Source organism: Oncorhynchus tshawytscha, linkage group LG33 (genome assembly GCF_018296145.1).
Source record: "Oncorhynchus tshawytscha isolate Ot180627B linkage group LG33, Otsh_v2.0, whole genome shotgun sequence".
Lineage (NCBI taxonomy): Eukaryota > Metazoa > Chordata > Actinopteri > Salmoniformes > Salmonidae > Oncorhynchus > Oncorhynchus tshawytscha.
In genome coordinates, this window is record NC_056461.1 from 16,552,801 (window position 1) to 16,565,075 (window position 12,275).

At 45.3% G+C, this 12,275-nt stretch overlaps 1 protein-coding gene across 3 annotated transcripts in view; it reads right to left on the minus strand.

Moving 5' to 3' along the window:
- Window positions 1-12,275, minus strand: part of arhgef28a (Rho guanine nucleotide exchange factor (GEF) 28a) — a 106,964-nt gene that overhangs the window by 68,167 nt on the left and 26,522 nt on the right. For all 3 annotated transcript variants that reach the window (XM_024397277.2, XM_024397276.2, XM_024397275.2), the window contains exons 5-6: window positions 9,406-9,589; window positions 9,020-9,194 (exon numbers count right to left, since the gene is read on the minus strand). In XM_024397277.2, the coding sequence (XP_024253045.1) occupies window positions 9,020-9,194; window positions 9,406-9,589 (359 nt within the window). The remainder of the gene's footprint in view (window positions 1-9,019; window positions 9,195-9,405; window positions 9,590-12,275) is intronic.

Below are 12,275 nucleotides of genomic sequence, written 5' to 3' on the forward strand. Positions count from 1 at the left end.
ATGTAATTTAGCCTACAGCATCACAATAAATCCATTATTCATTTTTAACTGGTCTAAAGAAATATGATATGAAGAAAATATAGTAAATTTAAGAACATCATAATAGCATACTCTGCATTGTCCTTATATAAGGCCCAGATCTGGTTATGCAATATGGCTGTGGGCTACGCTTAGCAGACAAGATGTTTTTGAATGTTTTTTTTTATATTATTTTTTTACCCCGTTTTCTCCCCAATTTCGTGGTATCCTATTGTTTTTTAGTAGCTGCTATCTTGTCTCGCTACAACTCCCGTACGGGCTCGGGAGAGACGAAGGTTGAAAGTCATGCGTCCTCCGATACACAACCCAACCAAGCCGCACTGCTTCTTAGCAAAGCGCGCATCCAACCTGGAAGCCAGCCGCACCAATGTGTCGGAGGAAACACCGTGCACCCGGCAACCTTGGTTAGCGTGCACTGCGCCCGGCCCGCCACGAGACAAGGATATCCCTACCGGCCAACCCCTCCCTAACCCGGACGACGCTAGGCCAATTGTGCGTTGCCCCACAGACCTCCCGGTCGCGGCCGGTTACGACAGAGCCTGGGCGCGAACCCAGAGTCTCTGGTGGCACAGCTGGCGCCTTAACCACTGCGCCACCCGGGAGGCCAGTATGAAGAATATAATTGAACATAGCTGAATAAAATAGAAAGGATATTTTCTACGGGTGGGTGTTTCCATCGTGACCAGTGAACTGAGATAAGGCGGAGCTTTACCTAGCATGGACTTGTAGATGACCTGGAGCCAGTGGGTCTGGCGACGAATATGTAGCGAGGGTCAGCCGACTAGAGCATACAGTCGCAGTGGTGGGTGGTATAAGGTGCTTTAATAACAAAACGGATGGCACTGTGATAAATCCAGCATCCAGTTTGCTGAGTAGAGTATTGGAAGCTATTTTGTAGATGACATCGCCGAAGTCGAGGATCGGTAGGATAGTCCGTTTTACTAGGGTAAGTTTGGCGGCGAAGGAGGCTTTGTTGCGGAATAGAAAGCCAACTCTAGATTTGATTTTAGATTGGAGATGTTTGATATGAGTCTGGAAGGAGAGTTTACAGTCTAGCCAGACACCTAGGTACTTATAGATGTCCACATATTCTAGGTCGAAACCATCCAGGGTGGTGATGCTAGTCGCATGCGGGTGCAGGCAGCGAACGGTTGAAAAGCATGCATTTGGTTTTACTAGCGTTTAAGAGCAGTTGGAGGCCACGGAAGGAGTGTTTTAGGCATTGAAGCTCGTTTGGAGGTTAGATAGCACAGTGTCCAAGGACGGGCCGGAAGTATATAGAATGGTGTCGTCTGCGTAGAGGTGGATCAGGGAATTGCCCGCAGCAAGAGCAACATCATTGATATATACAGAGAAAAGAGTCGGCCCGAGAATTGAACCCTGTGGCACCCCCATAGAGACTGCCAGAGGACCGGACAACATGCTCTCCGATTTGACACACTGCACTCTGTCTGCAAAGTAGTTGGTGAACCAGGCAAGGCAGTCATTCGAAAAACCGAGGCTACCGAGTCTGCCGATAAGAATATGGTGATTGAGAGTCGAAAGCCTTGGCCAGGTCGATGAAGACGGCTGCACAGTACTGTCTTTTATCGATGGCGGTTATGATATCGTTTAGTACCTTGAGCGTGGCTGAGGTGCACCTGTGACCGGCTCGGAAACCAGATTGCACAGCGGAGAAGGTACGGTGCGATTCGAGATGGTCAGTGACCTGTTGGTTGACTTGGTTTTCAAAGACCTTAGATAGTCAGGGCAGGATGGATATAGGTCTGTGACAGTTTGGGTCCAAGGTGTCTCCCCCTTTGAAGAGGATGATGACTGCGGCAGCTTTCCAATCCTTGGGGATCTCAGACGATATGAAAGAGAGGTTGAACAGGCTGGTAATAGGGGTTGCGACAATGGCGGCGGATAGTTTCAGAAATAGAGGGTCCAAATTGTCAAGCCCAGCTGATTTGTACGGGTCCAGGTTTTGCAGCTCTTTCAGAACATCTGCTATCAGGATTTGGGTAAAGGAGAAGCTGGAGAGGCTGGGGCGAGGAGCTGCGGGGGGCTGTTGGCCGAGGTTGAAGTAGCCAGGAGGAAGGCATGGCCAGCCATTGAGAAATGCTTGTTGAAGTTTTCAATAATCATGGATTTATCGGTGGTGACCGTGTTACCTAGCCTCAGTGCAGTGGGCAGCTGGGAGGAGGTGCTCTTGTTCTCCATGGACTTCACAGTGTCCCAGAACTTTTGGGGGTTAGAGCTACAGGATTCAAATTTCTGCCTGAAGAAGCAGGCCTTTGCTTTCCTGACTGACTGCGTGTATTGGTTCCTGACTTCCCTGAACAGTTGCATATCGCGGCGACTATTCGATGCTATTGCAGTCCGCCACAGGATGTTTTTGTGCTGGTTGAGGGCAGTCAGGTCTGGAGTGAACCATGGGCTATATCTGTTCTTAGTTCTGCATTATTTGAACGGAGCAAGCTTATCTAAAATGGTGAGGAAGTTACTTTTAAAGAATGACCAGGCATCCTCAACTGACAAGATGAGGTCAATATCCTTCCAGGATACCCGGGCCAGGTCGATTAGAAATGCCTGCTCGCTGAAGTGTTTTAGGGAGCGTTTGACAGTGATGAGGGGTGGTCGTTTGACTGCGGACCCATAGCGGATACAGGCAATGAGGCAGTGATCGCTGAGATCCTGGTTGAAGGCAGCGGAGGTGTATTTGGAGGGCCAGTTGGTCAGGATGACGTCTATGAGGGTGCCCTTGTTTACAGATTTAGGGTTGTACCTGGTGGGTTCCTAGATTATTTGTGTGAGATTGAGGGTATCTAGCTTAGATTGTAGGACTGCCGGGGTGTTAAGCATATCCCAGTTTAGGTCACCTAACAGAACAAACTCTGAAGCTAGATGGGGGGCAATCAATTCACAAATGGTGTCCAGGGCACAGCTGGGAGCTGAGGGGGGTTGGTAGCAGGCGGCAACAGTGAGAGACTTATTTCTGAAGAGTCATTTTTAAAATTAGTAGTTCGAACTGTTTGGGTATGGACCTGGAAAGTATGACATTACTTTGCAGGCTAACTCCTCCCCCTTTGGCAGTTCTATCTTGATGGAAAATGTTATAGTTGGGTATGGAAATCTCAGAATTTTTGGTGGCCTTCCTAAGCCAGGATTCAGACACGGCAAGGACATCAGGGTTAGCAGAGTGTGCTAAAGCAGTGAGTAAAACAAACTTAGGGAGGAGGCTTCTGATGTTGACATGCATGAAACCAAGGCTTTTTCGATCACAGAAGTCAACAAATGAGGGTGCCTGGGGACATGCAGGGCCTGGGTTTACCTCCACATCACCCACGGAACAGAGGAGGAGTAATATGAGGGTGCGGCTAAAGGCTATCAAAACTGGTCGCCTAGAGCGTTGGGGACAAATAATAAAAGGAGCAGATTTTTTTGGCATGGTAGAATATATTCAGGGCATAATGTGCAGACAGGGGTATGGTGGGGTGCGGGTACAGCGGAGGTAAGCCCAGGCACTGGGTGATGATAAGAGAGGTTGTATCTCTGGACATGCTGGTTGTGATGGGTGAGGTCACCACATGTGTGGGAGGTGGGACAAAGGAGGTATCAGAGGTATGAAGAGTGGAACTAGGGGCTCCATTGTAAACTAAAGCAATGATAACTAACCTGAACAACAGTATACAAGGCTTATTGACATTTGAGAGAGACATACAGCGAGGCATACAGTAATCGCAGGTGTTGATTGGGAGAGCTAGCTAAAACAGCAGGTGAGACAACAACAGCTAATTAGCTAGCACAACAACAGCAGGTAAAATGGCGTTGACTAGGCAGGGAGGTTCGGATTAACTACACACAGAGCCTGAGTTCACGGCTGGGGCCGACAGATAAAAACATAAACAAACAGATTGGAGTATCATGATTAATGGACAGTCCAGCAGGCATCAGCTATGTAGCCAAGTGATCACAGTGTCCAGGGGACAGCAGTAGATGGGACAGGGAAGCCGCCACTACGCTAGCGACACAGCGTTTAAAGTTAGTAGCCCGGGGGTGGTAGGGGGGATTGGCAGGGAGATGTGCCTGCTAGCAGGGAGATGTGCCTGGCTCACGGCTAACTGGTGCTAGCTTCGTGGCAGTGGCGTTAGCCAAGGTCCAGAGTTTACAGCAAGGATCCGGTGGAGTATTGGGCTCTAGCCGTGTATGAGTGTGGTTCGGGTGAACAGCTCAGTAGGCCGGGAAGTGGGCCTCAGGGATAGCTTCGGTACTGCGTGCAAGCTAGCTGTGAAGATCAGAAGTAGTGGTCCAGGGATTACGGCAGGAATCCGGCGTTGTTGTGGAGAGACGGTTCGATACTGGTAGACTGGCGAGTATTATCCAGGCTAAAAAAAACTGTCTGGCTGTACAGAAGGTAAAAGCCGCTAGCAGTGGCTAACAATGACTAAATAGCTTGTAGCTAGTTAGCTTCTGGAGGTTCTTGAATGTGTTCTAAAATTAAAAATAATAGCGATTCCGTATCACATTTTTGCGGCAGGTGGCCATTGAGCCCTTGGGCAGAATATAATAATTATAATTCCTTTCTCCCTGCTGTGTGCCGAAGGACCTCTCACTCACATGACTCTCCATCACGTGATCGGGTCTTTCTCACAGGCTACAAGTGAAGACAGACACATTGGGTACACAACTGCGCACGTCCTTATCCAATTCCAAGGGGCATATTGAAGATATGGGAAGAACTGTCCACATTTACTTTTCGTCAGCCAACCAGATGAGTAGGCCTAACGAACAGCAAAAGCATTAGCCTATGTCAATCTACTATCTCCCATAGTACCAAAGTTGACCTATTCCATTTTGTAAGATAAATAAATATTACAAACGGGACAGTTGTGAGATGCGATCGATCGCAAATTAATACAACCACTAGCATAAAAAACTGTTTTAAGCAATGAGCCTGACGCAACAGATAAGAAAGTTTAGCTTACAAATGTTGATAAACTGTTGAGTTATTTCTTCACATTATAAGTGCAGCAATGCGCACACGTCAGTAGACTATAAGCGGGAATGTTACATTAGCAGGAAAACACTATTCTCAAAAGTGACCACAAATGTGATTATGCACGTAATTATTTTATTATAAAATGATCTTCCTCAAACTCAAATCAAATCAAATTTTATTTGTCACATACACATGGTTAGCAGATGTTAATGCGAGTGTAGCGAAATGCTTGTGCTTCTAGTTCCGACAATGCAGTAATAACGAACAAGTAATCGAACTAACAATTCCAAAAAACTACTGTCTTATACACAGTGTAAGGGGATAAAGAATATGTACATAAGGATATATGAATGAGTGATGGTACAGAGCAGCATAGGCAAGATACAGTAGATGATATCGAGTACAGTATATACATATGAGATGAGTATGTAAACCAAGTGGCATAGTTAAAGTGGCTAGTGATACATGTATTACATAAGGATGCAGTCCTATGTATCTACGTATGCATATGAGATGAATAATGTAGGGTAAGTAACGTTATATAAGGTAGCATTGTTTAAAGTGGCTAGTGATATATTTACATCATTTCCCATCAATTCCCATTATTAAAGTGGCTGGAGTAGAGTCAGTGTCATTGACAGTGTGTTGGCAGTAGCCACTCAATGTTAGTGGTGGCTGTTTAACAGTCTGATGGCCTTGAGATAGAAGCTGTTTTTCAGTCTCTCGGTCCCAGCTTTGATGCACCTGTACTGACCTCGCCTTCTGGATGACAGCGGGGTGAACAGGCAGTGGCTCGGGCGGTTGATGTCCTTGATGATTTTATGGCCTTCCTGTAGCATCGGGTGGTGTAGGTGTCCTGGAGGGCAGGTAGTTTGCCCCCGGTGATGCGTTGTGCAGACCTCACTACCCTCTGGAGAGCCTTACGGTTGAGGGCGGTGCAGTTGCCATACCAGGCGGTGATACAGCCCGCCAGGATGCTCTCGATTGTGCATCTGTAGAAGTTTGTGAGTGCTTTTGGTGACAAGCCGAATTTCTTCAGCCTCCTGAGGTTGAAGAGGCGCTGCTGCGCCTTCCTCACGATGCTGTCTGTGTGAGTGGACCAGTTCAGTTTGTCTGTGATGTGTATGCCGAGGAACTTAAAACTTGCTACCCTCTCCACTACTGCTCCATCGATGTGGATGGGGGGGGGGTGTTCCCTCTGCTGTTTCCTGAAGTCCACAATCATCTCCTTCGTTTTGTTGACGTTGAGTGTGAGGTTATTTTCCTGACACCACACTCCGAGGGCCCTCACCTCCTCCCTGTAGGCCGTCTCGTCGTTGTTGGTAATCAAGCCTACCACTGTTGTGTCGTCCGCAAACTTGATGATTGAGTTGGAGGCGTGCGTGGCCACGCAGTCGTGGGTGAACAGGGAGTACAGGAGAGGGCTCAGAACGCACCCTTGTGGGGCCCCATTGTTGAGGATCAGCGGGGAGGAGATGTTGTTGCCTACCCTCACCACCTAGGGGTGGCCCGTCAGGAAGTCCAGTACCCAGTTGCACAGGGCGGGGTCGAGACCCAGGGTCTCGAGCTTGATGACGAGCTTGGAGGGTACTATGGTGTTGAATGCCGAGCTGTAGTCGATGAACAGCATTCTCACATAGGTATTCCTCTTGTCCAGATGGGTTAGGGCAGTGTGCAGTGTGGTTGAGATTGCATCGTCTGTGGACCTATTTGGGCGGTAAGCAAATTGGAGTGGGTCTAGGGTGTCAGGTAGGGTGGAGGTGATATGGTCCTTGACTAGTCTCTCAAAGCACTTCATGATGACGGATGTGAGTGCTACAGGGCGGTAGTCGTTTAGCTCAGTTACCTTAGCTTTCTTGGGAACAGGAACAACGGTGGCCCTCTTGAAGCATGTGGGAACAGCAGACTGGTATAGGGATTGATTGAATATGTCCGTAAACACACCGGCCAGCTGGTCTGCGCATGCTCTGAGGGCGCGGCTGGGGATGCCGTCTGGGCCTGCAGCCTTGCGAGGGTTAACACGTTTAAATGTCTTACTCACTTCGGCTGCAGTGAAGGAGAGACCGCATGTTTTCGTTGCAGGCCGTGTCAGTGGCACTGTATTGTCCTCAAAGCGGGCAAAAAGTTATTTAGTCTGCCTGGGAGCAAGACATCCTGGTCCGTGACTGGGCTGGGTTTCTTCCTGTAGTCCGTGATTGACTGTAGACCCTGCCACATGCCTCTTGTGTCTGAGCCGTTGAATTGAGATTCTACTTTGTCTCTGTACTGGCGCTTAGCTTGTTTGATAGCCTTGCGGAGGGAATAGCTGCACTGTTTGTATTCAGTCATGTTACCAGACACCTTGCCCTGATTAAAAGCAGTGGTTCGCGCCTTCAGTTTCACACGAATGCTGCCATCAATCCACGGTTTCTGGTTTGGGAATGTTTTAATCGTTGCTATGGGAACGACATCTTCAACGCACGTTCTAATGAACTCGCACACCGAATCAGCGTATTCGTCAATACTCACGTGCTGTACATGTATGCCAGTTAGGCTCTAAACCCAGAATGCGCTTCATTTTAAGAAGTTATTTGGCCACTTTAGCTGTGATTCAAACCTTATTCAAACATATAGGCCTATGTGCTAGGCTACATGATATGTGCGACTATGATTTGAAAAGTCGCAAAAAAAAGCATGCACTGTTTGCCTTAAGCTGGGCATCATTCACAAGCAATAGGCTAATATTGTCACCACTATTCTTGATTTAATCTTCGTCTTTACATATAGTAAATAATATATGTGTGAAATTTGCTTTGATTTAGAATGGACCATTAATCATGCACCTGTATCAAAACAGGGGCAGTGGAAAAATAATACATGTAATCTATGCACTTTAATAGCGAATGGAGGACGCTTTTGTCGTGGTTAATTTTCATGCCAGCCAGGTAGGCTACACTCCTGTTGTAAAGAAAAGCAATGTGCTTAATATTATGAAAGTTGAGAAATAAATATAGTAGGCCTAGCCTATAGAAAGCTGATGGGATCCCCCACTTTTTAATGGAGGCCATCACTCTGTTTTCTCGCACAATTGTATAGCCTATAGAAATGTTGCGCAACATGAGCTCATGGGCTCTCATAAAGTGTTTGATTAGATTTTCAATTACATTTGCATTGATGTCAGAGTGATTAGAGGGACAATTGAGTGCAGAGGACCAGGCAGTTAGCAAGTTTGGTAGGCTACTAATAACCATAAGCAGCATTAGAGCTGGAAACCTAATTACCGTAACTAAACAGTCACATGGAATTTGACTGCCATCATGACTCGTAACCGCCGGTGTGGCGGTAGTACGGTCACCGTAACAGCCCTACATGTGACTCACTGTGGTGTACCTAATAAATTGTTACAGTTACAATTTGCCTATGAATGTTCCCAGTTATTTTATAATCTAGCAGCAGCAATTGGTGGCTACAATAACATTATGTAACTTAATCTTTTAACAGATGTATTATTATGTATGTCACTATGTGGTATCTATGTCATTCAACAATTAAATGATCACATTTCCTGTGATCATGTTTACGACTCAGTGTGTGTAACATCCGCATTACAAACTGTAATTATAGCCATTTTACTGCCTAAGTAAGATCCACCGGTATGCACAAGTCCAAAAACTAGACAAATCATGTGTGGATTAGTTATAACATGTATTAGACAGATCAAACATCAATAGTTTGTTTTGGAGTTTGTTTAAGTCAGCTTTAGTTTTTCCTTAAATTCTTCACAATGTTTTCCTCTCTAATCCACTGGACTCACCTGAAGGTAAAAACACATTGAGCTAAACTGAACAATTCTGGGCCCGTGTCCACAAAGCATTGCAGGGTAGGAGCTAGGATCTGTCCATATAAACATATTCATTCTGATCCAAAAGGCAAAACTGATCCTAGATCAGCACGCCTACTCTGAGACGCTTTGTGGATACGTGATCTGAAACGCTTTGTGGATACGAGCCCTGATCTCACCTGTCTGAGGATATTGTGGTCCGTCAGTTTCTCTCGGAGAACCAGGATGTTGTCCATAACACTGCTCTCAGGGCCCCCCAGGAAGGTAAGGTTAAGGGTGCCAGACCCAGGACATACCCTTAGAACAGAAGTCCTATCTGCCCACACAGTGCACACCCCGACAGGTACAGGGGGGCTGTATGGAAGTGAAGTAGGAAGGTATGTGTTAGTTATCTGATTGAGTTGGCCATTTTTTTATGACAATCATCACTCACACAAGTCATTGCTCTTGGGTCATTATGGTAAAAGAGACCATGTCCTCAATTACTTACCTGGTAAAATGAAGGCAATAAATGAACAAACATGATGATGGTATAATCTTTTGTGATGCAGAGGCAGAGACTCACGTGGTAAGCGCCATAAAGAGGGTGTGGTCTCCTCCGTTCTGAGCCAGCTGGAGTGGTGTGGCCCCTTCCTCATTTGGCAGGGTCAGTGCCCTCTGACCCCTGGGCTGGCCAATCAGGAAGCGGGAGAGACTGAGCAAACCCAGACGCACGGAGAGGTGGAGGAGAGTGTCCCTGGACTGGTGCTCTGCAGAGAGAGGGAGAGATAGAGAGAGAGAGACAGTGACAGAGAGAGGGAGAGAGAGACAGGGACACAGAGAGAGGGAGAGACAGAGAGTGACAGAGTTGATTTATTTATTTTCCCCTGATATTCATACTTCAACTATGTGCACATTGTTTAAAAACTGTACATAGCTAAAAATATAACATTTGAAATGCCTTTATACATTTGAGTGTAATGTTTACTGATTATTTTCACGTTTATTGTTTTAATATTAGTTTTGGCAATGTAAACATGTTTCCCACGCCAATAAAGCCCCTTTCAATTGAATTGAGAAGGTAAGAGGGGGTAAAATAACATGGTAGCCAATGTTAATAACATTGCAGACACAGACAACACTGTGTTCCATAAAATAGATGAATACAGACAGTATTTAGGCCAGAGGTGACCAGCCCTCCGTATAAGAACATTGTGAACTCTTACATCTCCACTATAGATCACTCAACCTGTTATCCTTCACACGATACCTTCACCGTCCACACTATTGTATATACTCCACTCTCTAGACCTAAACACACATATCCTGGCTCCAGGTCAGGTGTGAATGCCGAAATACACTCGGTGACTGCGCACACACACAGTAATACATGGTATGCACATAGATGGTATACACTGTAGCTAGAACACATACATTTGTGTCCACACAAAACATGAAACATGACATAATACAGAACATTAATAGACAAGAGCAGAACTACATGTAGGCCTACTGTAGCTAACACACAATCCAGATGGGTGTCATGCTGTGTGAAGTCTATCTAGACTATAAAACTGTATGGAGAATGCGTAACAACAAAGCAGGTCAGGTATGTCACACTGGTGTTAGTTATTATACTGGCTTGTATCTTAGGGCTGTGGTATTGAGAGAAATAATTAAGTACCACGTTAGCTACAAGTCCTTGGGAAAATTCACCCCTGTTTGAGTCAGGCAGCATATCAAATGGCACCCTGTTCCCTATCTAGTGCACTACTAATGACCAGAAATCGGGTGTCATTTTGAGAGGCAACTTCAGCAACTCTTCCTCGTAATGAAGAGATGAGACATTGAGAGTGACAGGGATTCCCACGCTGATAATGACATTGACAGAAGCCAGAAGAGCCCAGACACACACACAAATATGCTAACCCTCTAAACCTGCTCAGCATGTGTTAATGAAGCCAGTGTGTTGGAGGGTCCAGGTGGCTGCGGCCCAGAGCAGGGCACACACACATCCTTGTTGTGTTCGATTACACACACTGAATTACATTTTTTAGGGGGGGAATAGGTCAGTCAATGGTCATTGAACCTCTATTCTTTCCAGCAAGACTAAGAAAGAAAGCTATAGTTGCTATGGAGATAGCCGATATCTCTTCATTCTGAATCGCTGTCCTAAACTTGAACTTTCTCCCCATATTTTTCTCACACTGTGTTCGTTCCCACAGTTACCCATACTGTACCACAAATGCTTAACGATGTACCACACAACCATGACCCAATTACTTGACCAAGAACTGTAAATGAGTGAAAAACACTGTACCTTCCAGGTCAAAGTTCAGTCAACTAAGAAAATGTATTGACAAATGTCCTTAGAGACATTATTGTAACAAACCTAACGCAATGCTAAATCTTAGCACTAGCGCTATAGGTTCGGGGGTGTGCCAGAAATATTTGAGCTATTTTCACAACCGGAATTATGGCCGCAGTAGCTGGCGGTGGTGCGAAAAGGCTGGGTTTTAATGAATAAACAAGTTGTAGATGTGTCAGGACTTGACCCCTCACTGGCCAATCAGAACATGCTCCATGGCTAAACATGTGGTTGCTTAAAATTGTGTATTTACGGTCTTTTATGTATTGCGTTGTCATCAACTCCAATTTGCCTGTTAATCCGTTATAGGCTAGTTTGTTAAATAGCCTACAGAAACAAAATGTATGTAGGCCTATCCCATATTTGCTAAATAGGTTGAACATGTTTGAAGTCCAAATTGCAGTCCTAATTGCATGGCTTTTAATATGGAAATGTATTGTTAAAATTAACATTCGCACTGATATAAGGGCGAGGCCTACAGTACATTCCATTATGTCTGCCATGTCAGAGGCATGGACTATCAGAACATTGTCAATAAGCAAGATTAAATTCACAATTCATAAGGCTTAAAAAAAAAGAGTGAATAATTCTAATCAAAACAACTTGTTTTAAATAGCCTACGGTATGTCTAAAGACAGGTACCATAATTGCTCCCCGTGGGCATATAATATTAAGGTCGACTTTGGAGGCTTTTACGCACATCCAAAATTAGAACGGGAGCTGGCTAAAATAATGATAGAAAATAATGTCAGCTCACTGTTTTGATGCTCCCAAACTTGATCTTTGAATAAAGATTTGGTGGTTAATATTTATTTCAAAGAAGTCAAATGAGCCAAACCCTTTATTGATGGGCTGCTATTTGGCGAATGCATTGGGCAGGACAAAAGAAAACAGCCTCCATTGAGGGGAGGGGAGGCTATGCTTGTTTTTTTGTCAAATGAAATGGAAAAACAAGCTATCTGTTTATTAAAATAACAGCAATATTTCTAAATAGGATGGGGTCGGAAACATGATATCATAAATCACATCTTTGTCGCACTGCGTGCCCACGCAGGCCTACATGTCTTTACGCATAATATTTGCACGTC